Source organism: Sinocyclocheilus rhinocerous, unplaced genomic scaffold (genome assembly GCF_001515625.1).
Source record: "Sinocyclocheilus rhinocerous isolate Xijiao unplaced genomic scaffold, SAMN03320098_v1.1 scaffold236, whole genome shotgun sequence".
Taxonomy (NCBI): Eukaryota; Metazoa; Chordata; class Actinopteri; order Cypriniformes; family Cyprinidae; genus Sinocyclocheilus; species Sinocyclocheilus rhinocerous.
The window spans coordinates 1,013,648-1,022,948 of NW_015647064.1; the positions used below are offsets into that span (position 1 = coordinate 1,013,648).

At 36.6% G+C, this 9,301-nt stretch overlaps 1 protein-coding gene across 1 annotated transcript in view; it reads right to left on the bottom strand.

Annotated features, from left to right (window-relative positions):
- The window catches only part of LOC107708683 (elongation factor 1-alpha 1-like), an 11,383-nt gene extending 5,700 nt beyond the window's left edge, over positions 1-5,683 (bottom strand). The window contains exons 1-5 of the mRNA XM_016512988.1: positions 5,608-5,683; positions 4,422-4,594; positions 2,343-2,522; positions 1,961-2,257; positions 1,066-1,216 (exon numbers count right to left, since the gene is read on the bottom strand). Of these exons, the coding sequence (XP_016368474.1) occupies positions 1,066-1,216; positions 1,961-2,257; positions 2,343-2,522; positions 4,422-4,565 (772 nt within the window). The 5' untranslated portion in view covers positions 4,566-4,594; positions 5,608-5,683. The remainder of the gene's footprint in view (positions 1-1,065; positions 1,217-1,960; positions 2,258-2,342; positions 2,523-4,421; positions 4,595-5,607) is intronic.
- Between the last annotated feature and the right edge of the window lie 3,618 nt (positions 5,684-9,301).

The following is a 9,301-nucleotide window of genomic DNA, read 5'->3' on the forward strand; positions in this document are numbered from 1 at the left end:
ATCGGTGTGTGACATCAAAGTACCGCGAGAGCTATAGAGAGCAGACGGCTCCTTATGCTTTTGAATCGCTCTCGCGGTACTTTGGATGTCATATACACCGATCGGTCTGTGCAGCGCCGCTTCAAATCCAACGCACCTATGGCCAATGGTTCAACGTGCCAAATGGTTCACCCAATTCGTTCAAATCGTGCATTACGAAATGAAATGCCGCTGTGAGTTGCTCGGAGACGAATAGTTCTGCTTTGTCTTTATATTTTCATTGACAAAATTGAGCAAAACAGACAACATTGCGTCTAAAATAACAATATTAACTTCTTACTGAACTGTTGTATAAGATCAGTATCACATTTGCACTCGTGTGATATTGCACTTATTGCTCGTGTGATATTGCTTTACTATATGATGTAAACATGAGACAAATATTCAAACAGGGGCATTTTTGCCCCATATCTTGAATTTTAGGGACATTCTAACTACATTCTCTAGGCTCCATCATGCAGTGAGTTGTTGCCCTGCCTCATATTTGTCATCAATCAACTGTAGATAACCCACATAGGTCTGGGGTGAGGGCAAGTGCGTTAAATGTGTTAATAATGTTAAAGGATTAACAATGAAAATTAGCCCATAAATAACTCACCCTCAAGTCATCCTAGGTGTATATGACTTTCTTCTTATATTAAAAATGGTCTTTGATCTTTCAAGCTGTTTAATGCCACTCAGCGGGTGTTGCATGCATCAGTCCAAAAGAATTTAAATAAAAAGCAAATTAAATAAAAGTATTTTTAAATCAATATGTTACAAGATTATCCTATTTAAATCAACGTGATAAGTGAGTAATGTCAAAAGTAATCTAAAAGTAATCTGATTATATTACCTGAAATGTGAAACGTCACAAACTACAATTTTTGTCATGTAATTTGGAATCAGTAACGGATTACAATTTTCAAGTAATCTCCCCAGCTCTGCATAGACAACTGTAAGTCATTTGTAGGTCACACACCTTTACAAGAAATGAAAACAAGTGGGTTTCTTATTAAGACCCTTTCAATTTCGGTGTCTTCTTACCTCCAATCTTGTAAACGTCCTGCAGTGGGAGGCGAAGGGGTTTGTCAGTGGGGCGGGTTGGAGACTGAATGGCATCCAGAGCCTCCAACAGAGTCGTCCCAGAGACACTCCCATCCTTACGAGTGATCTTCCAGCCCTTGAACCAGGTCATCTACAGAGAAAACATATTATTATAGCCAATACATGTAACAGTTTGGAATGGTTTGGATGGTTGGAACCTCTTAGGAGTTACAAAGGAGAAAAACATTTTGGAAAGAAATTAATTTGACAGTAAAGGAATTTATAATACAAATTCTGAAAAAAAAAATGTATCACAGTTTCCATAAAAATATAAAGCAGCACAGCTGTTTTCAGCATTGATAATAATATTAAATGTTTCTTGTCTTGGGCAGCAAATCAGCATATTAGAATGATTTCTGAAGGATCATTTGAAACTAAAGACTGCAGTAATGGCTGCTGAAAATTTAGCTTGGTCTCACTGGAATAAATTACATGAATTACATTTACATTTATATATACCAGGGGTGGCGAACGTCGGTCCTGGAGAGCCGCAGCCCTGCAGAATTTTGCTTCAACCCTAATCAAACACACCTGAACAAGCTAATCAAGGTCTGAACGGTTACTAGGAAACTAAAGGCAGGTGAGTTTTAATTAGGGTTGGAGCTGAACTCTGCAGGGCTGCGGCTCTCCAGGACCGGAGTTTGCCACTCCTGATATATACAGTACTGACTGCAAAGCAAACAGTAAAGGACATATTTAATCTCTAAAAATAACTTAAAATTAATGAATAATAGTTTGGCTTGTAAAAAGCTAAATTATGCTCTTTAAATATCTAGAACTATTGAGTCTATTAATAATCTGAAATATATAAAACTGTAGTCAATATGATACTAACGTTTGGGCTGGCCTCCAGCATGTTATCTCCATTCCATCCAGAGATTGGAACGAATGCCACTGTATCGGGGTTGTAGCCGATTTTCTTGATATAAGTGCTGACTTCCTTCACAATCTCTTCATAGCGCTTCTGGCTGTAATTGGGTTCCGTAGAGTCCATCTTGTTGACACCCACGATCAGTTGTTTGACACCCAGGGTGTATGCCAGCAAAGCGTGCTCTCGTGTTTGGCCATTCTTTGAGATACCAGCCTCAAATTCTCCAACGCCAGCCGCCACAATCAACACAGCACAGTCTGCCTGTATCGGAAGAAATTCAGTGTTTAAGATTATGAAAATACTTCATAAAATACTGATTGGCATTGTTATATGATTACATACAAACCTGTGAGGTGCCAGTGATCATGTTCTTAATAAAGTCTCTGTGTCCTGGAGCATCAATGATGGTGACATAGTACTTGCTGGTCTCAAACTTCCACAGGGAGATATCAATGGTGATGCCTCGCTCTCTCTCAGCTTTTAGCTTGTCAAGGACCCAAGCGTACTTAAAAGAGCCTTTTCCCATCTATGAAAGGTAAAGAACATATATCTGTTTAGAGAAAAACCTGCAACTGTATTTCGTAAACGAATGTTCTCTGTCACATAAGATGCAACGGTTATTTTCAGTCCTCCAATTTGATTGGCCAAGCAGTGTTCCAACAGTATTGATATTTAGTGTTACAGCACAGTCTTGTCATTGTATGTATCACTTCACTGGTATTTGTTTATGGCATATGCCTGAAAGTTTGATACTACTTTAGTAGGTGAAGAAAAAATACATACACAACATAATGTATATGTTTGTTTGTTTATTTCTTTACACCAATCCAGCATCTATGGCTATATTCATGGCGAGAACCAGTTAATCCATAGACAAGACTTGTCTTTACACACAGTCCGGGGACAATTTAGAATGATCAATTAACCTAACCTAACCTGCATGTCTGTGGGAGGAAACCAGAGCACTTGGCGTAAACCCACACAGACACAGGGAGAACATGCAAACTCCACACAGAAAGGCCTCTTGTCCTTGCCGGGGCTCAAACCAAGGACCTTCTTGCTGTGAGACAACAGTGCTACTGTTACAGTAGCCACTACAGTGGCCACTGTACCGCCTCAAATAACTGCCCTGATGACTTGTGTTCTACCCGCTTAAATGATAGAAGTACTTGTGCTGTCCAATCTATAAAGACTGTGTCTGTTCCCCGAATAGTGAGGTCAAAATATAAATTTAATGCAGGATCTAGAAAAAATCTGATCGTGATTAAACCAGAAAAATGTAAAATAAATGAACAAAAAAAATTTTTAAAGTTTGGGCTCCTAAACATTAGACCACTCGCAACCAAAGCAGTTATCAGTGGTGGACGAAGTACACAAATCAAGTGCTTGAGTAAAAGTACAGATACGTATAATAGCTACCACTAAATATTGTAGAAACTTAATTTGCTGTAAAGTTGCTTTGCAATGATTTGTATCGTGAAAAGCGCTGTACAAATAAACTTGACTTGACTTGACTTGACTAATAGGGTAAAATAAATGAGCAATTTCTCTCAATGTTTTTGTCCATACAATGAAAGTCAATTGGGTCCAATGTTGTTGAAACACTTGAAACATTCCTCAAAAAATATACTTTTCTGTTCCACATAAGAAATAAATACAGGGGGTGTTTCAAGGGTTAGTTCACCCAAAAATGAAAATTCTGTCATTAATTGTCATGCGGATACATTTTCTACGTTGTTTACGCTTTGATTTGAACGAAAACAACGTATCCACGTGATGCAGCTGACACAGAATAGCATACGCTGTTTACGTTCAGTGGATATTCTCCAAAATGGCGCCAGGGTGACGCGGAGGAGACGAATTGTTGAATAAAGTCATTATTTTTGTTTTCTTTGCGTACAAAAAGTATTCTCGTAGCTTCGTAAAATTACGGTTGAACCCCTGATGTATGCGAACTAACCCTTTAAATGATGACACAATATACCTTTTTGGGTGAACTTAAAAGGAATAGTTTGTCCAAAACTAAAAATGTACTCACCCTCAGGCCATCTAATATATAGAGTATCCAATATATACATTTGTTTCTTCAGAAATTTAGCATTACATGCTCACCAATGGACCCCCTGCAGTGAATGGGTGCCATCAGAATGAGAATGGCCTGAGGGTCAGTACATTCTCAGAAAATTTTTGGATGAACAATTCCTTTATCTTATTAACATACTTTATAGAATCATTTATAAAGCAAACTCACAATCTGTGATTTGTGCTGATATTTAGTAGCTCAGCACTCTTGCTTGTTTGATATTGCTTAAGTAGGTCATCTTACATACAGTGGGCCTCTTTGAAAAAATGTTATGCATTAATAATAACACTGCAACAAATTGTAGCTAAATCTATTTGGTCTTGCATATTTGGACTGCTATACCTCTGCAGCTTCCTTCTCAAACTTTTCAATGGTCCTCTTGTCGATGCCTCCGCACTTGTAAATGAGGTGGCCGGTGGTTGTGGACTTCCCTGAATCCACGTGGCCAATGACCACGATGTTGATATGGAGCTTCTCCTTACCCATCACTGGGCTCTCGTTGGGTTACAGTCAGCCTACAACAGGAAAAAGGAGACTAAATAATTCACCATACAAATAAGTTATTTATGGTCTAATTGCGCTCAGATGTACTGCAACAACCAATAGCTCAATATACTTTATAATTTTCAGTTCTTCTTAATTTATTTACAATATGTCAAATCAATTTTGATGAAAGTAATACTTTTGTTATGCCACTGTCATGCTAAAAGTAAACATACATGTAATCATATGATAGGCTCATCATAACAGTAGATAATAAATCTCTTTTCAGGTTATCATGGATGTGGTTCAAAATTATGATGGTTATATAAATGAGTCATTTGTCATCTAAAAGAATCTAGTGTAGTATTGTTAGTACAGCAATGACCTCTAAAATAATTGACAAAATATAAATTACAAAATCGCTCATTTAAATTCATTCATATTTTAAATAATTCGTAGGTTACTATTGGTCTAAATTATTTAAATTAGGTCGATAAATCTGCTAATGACACAGTATCCTTGAACGCCTGTCCATGTGTGTGTTTTTTGGGCCACCTGCCGTATGCGGCAAAACTTGACATTATAGGCTAAATTAAACGGCAAAATATGTTATTTCAGTATTTTTTCTTATATGATCTCCATTTCAATAATACTCCACAATCATTCCGATACTGACATCCTTCTGAACAAATGTGACATGCTTATGTAATAATGTCATGCATGTACATAATGTACTAGCTATAGATGCCACATCATGAAAAGCGCGTGCTGCCTGTTAGCAAAGCTTGACTGTCTGCTGGCCAAAGAGCAAAGATGGCACTGGAGAATAAAAGGACATAAATGTTGTTTCCACAACAGACCCTGTCAGTTTCATCAGCGCCATGTTCTGTATTATATCCTTACTGGAAATAAAACTCAAATACCGCTCATCATGCATTCTCAATACCCAATAAACCATCCGACCGCTTAGCCCTACCGGCAAGTCATTAAAAAGCAATATTATACACCGAAAACGCAGAGAGGGTGTGTTTTTCAGGTGTCCAACCTTGGAGAGAGGCGCCTGTAGTCCAGGGTAGCAGGAGCAAGAGTCGCGACGTTGTATCAGATACTGCTGCCTGGGTGCCGCTGTCGTCGTCGTGTCGGAGGATGTTTCTATCTGTTCCACTAGAGGAAGCTGTCGAATAAGAAATGTAGCCTACATAACCATATCTGGAGTATTTGACTTTTAGATGTGCGATGACTTCTGTATGCGGTGTTTCTTCCATTTTTTTATTACATGAAGGTCATATTAAAATTGTTTTAGAAACATTTTACCAGGTCTCCATCATATATGTTTTGTTTCAGAATGTCTTTTAAAGAGACAGTTATGAGAATTCTGTCCTTATTTACTCACTCTCAAGTTGTTCCAAACCTGCATGAGATTCTTTCGTCTGCTGAGTATGAAAATGTTGGTAACCAATCAGTTGATGGTAGCCAATGACTTCCATAATATGAATCAATGGAAGTCAATGGCTGACGGACGGAACTCGCACCGGGCCCTGCATCAGCTTGGGACGGCCCTGACTATCCCTATAATTATGGAAATTATTGTTTATTTTTGTCCCATCTCCAGACGTTCAATCTTAAAATCAATCATACATATTAATTATTAATATAAATAAAAAACAAAAATATTAAGTAATAAAATATAATAATAATAATCATAAAATGTTTCAATATTTATTTTATGAGAGTGATCTATTTTTTACACAAATTGCAGATGCTCCAGTTTTGATGTCATTTCCACTACTTTTTGGCACTAAGAAAAAAATCAAAAGTTTATTTATTTAATGAGGAGATATAATCATGGTAAATATCACAATATTTGATATAATAGCTGAAATAACTTTATTTTAATGTTAAAAATCCCATATCCACATACTGACAGAATCTTGAGACCCATGTTCATAATCTTACTCTGAAGATGTCTGACATTACAGGTGCTTTACGGCAGATGTTTCATCTGTCCAAAGCGTTTGTTTGTTTGTTTATTTATTTAAGAAAAAATCATATTGAATTACATTTACATTTACATTTACATTTAGTCATTTAGCAGAGGCTTTTATCCAAAGCGACTTACAAATGAGGACAATAAACGCAGTCAAAACTAACAAAGAGCAACAATATATAAGTGCAAATGACAAGTCTCGGTTAGCCTAAAGAATTAGTAAGAAGTTGTAACAATTCCAAAAGACATGAATTTAGACATGAATTTAATTTCGTTGTGAAGTTAAAATCATTTGATTATCTCTTAATAACGTTACACTATGTGGACATATTCTTTCTCAAACGTCCTTGATCAATGATTTATATGTTGGAACATTTAAACTGACAACAAGACCATGTCTTTCCTTTAGTCACTGATCCTTTAGTCACTGAAATCACAAAATAAAGTTGAATTAGAAAAAAAAATAATGTACGTTTTAAACTCACAACCTAAAAGCAAAACACATTCCTGAGTTGCAAAACCATATTCATAAGGGCCTGAACCCATCTGGCCTACAGTTGCCCATGCTTGCAGCTATACTTAGGCTATACAAGAATTATATGACAATAAAGACAACCATAAGCCAAAGCCTGTTGTGGTAACTATGTAAATAGGTACACTCATTGTTTGATGGGTGATGGTGCGGTTATCATTATTACAGCCTGTTTAATCATCTTCTCGGCTGTTATTACATGAGGTGACTTGAGCCAGTAAATAATATAACTCACAAATGGAATCCCACTGTACCTGCCAGTAACTTTCCAAGAGCCTTGTATGTCAGCCTGAGATGAAAAACTGTTTTATCAAGCCTTCATCTGTGAACATGCCTCTGGCTTGGGCCTTAAAAATTGACAGGGGTCAAATGCAATAAGCTCAGATGAACTTTACAATATAAATGGTGATTCCCAGTGTACTTTTCTGAGTCAAAGAGCTTTTACAACACAATTAAGTATCTTTGCAAACACATACAGTATGTTACTATTCTAAAACTGTATCAGTTGTATAAATAAAATATACACATTTCCCCCCACGTTTAGCTCACACTATAAAATCTCATTTATGTTTTGGCTGAGCAACCCTGGTCTCATTTCTGATATTTTGTCTTGGTTTTCTAAAACTTTCTAAGATATCATTCTACAAGTGTTTTATAAATAAAAGACTAAATTTAGGTTTAAGTAGGAGTCTTCATTGTTATCAGTGTTATGTGCGTGATTAATTATGAACAGAGTGTAGCAGTCCAAAACACGTGGGAAACTTTAAGTTCCAGATTAAAAGTTGTAAATAGATCACCATCTGTGTCTCTGTAGAGCCATCACCTCTCAGATCTCTGTATGCTATATAAAGTCCTTTATAAATATCTGATCCATGAGCTGAGAGTATGGAAATGTGAGATTCCATGGTTAATTATAAATGATATCTCAATGTATTCATTATCAAACACCCCCATAGCATATCTATTGCAAATATTTTGAGATTTCATTGTGTGGGCTGGTTTTCTATACAGAGATAAAGCCTAGTGTTAGACCGGGAAGGTTTATAAAAGAATTCCTGCTGAAATTTCAGTCCAAAACCAGAGTTTATTTATATCCATAATGAGGTCAGAGAAACTCTTACAGCCATTGACATATGCTCGCAAGTAGCCTACAATAAGCAACGCTTCACTGTTGAAAAAATAAATAAATAAAAGAACAAATTTATGTTTTAATGAGTGCTAAGTGTCTTTTTTTCCAGAAATATTTAAATCTTATTTTCGCCAAAAAAGTCTCCTTGAATTAAATTGAATCACTCTGGCTCTGTGCATGAGTGTTTTATTTTACCATCTGTAATTTGCTTCAAACAAGATTATTTTATTGTGAATACACATGCAACAGTTAATCATTTCTATAAAAATGCGTGAACTATATTGCATTCCACTTCTAGCTAATTTTCTCGAATCTCCCTCTTATTCTCTCATCCTTGCTGCCTCTATGATTGGGTGATATTTTTATGAATCTAGGTCCTGAGGCCCTGGGGAAAACAGCACCAAATTCAGGCCATGTAACAAACCCGGGCAGAGCAAAAAAGGACTTCGACAATGATGTGTCATATCACAACTTTCCACAAACAGAAACAAAACACAGTTCATGACATAGTGAAACAGGACTAGCAGCTTGAGCAGCACAGGCTGTTTCATTCATCAAATCTGGATTTACATGTTAAGCTTTTTTTTTTTTTTCATTGGAAAAGGAATATCAAAGATAGGGTAAGTGTGTCTGCTTTTTATGCCTGCCAAAACTCGTTCTTTTTTAAAGAAATGCATTTTATTTAACTGTGGGCTTAGATAGTTTTCTCATTAATGCTGATTATAAGTGGCACAAAAGAGCACAAAAGAGATCTCTAAGAATGAACCTCGTGACACATCTAATTAGAAAACTGTCAATTTCTCAGATCAGCGGGTTGTTGCAAAACAGTGTAAGCTATTCAGACCTGCAGCACAATCTCACAGAGCATTTAATTACGATTGCTTAGCGAAAAACACAAGTATACCCTGCAGTTGCTGGAATATTTTTTTGCTATACATCAGTCAATCAGTTTTAAATGGAACTGTATGCTTCGGTTATGCTGATTGTCACTCTGACCAGCGGCTCAGCAGAGATAATCTACTTTCAATATGGAGCTACAAAATGCCATCTGTTAGAGGCTTCAGATGGACACACATTACACTGAAATTTAC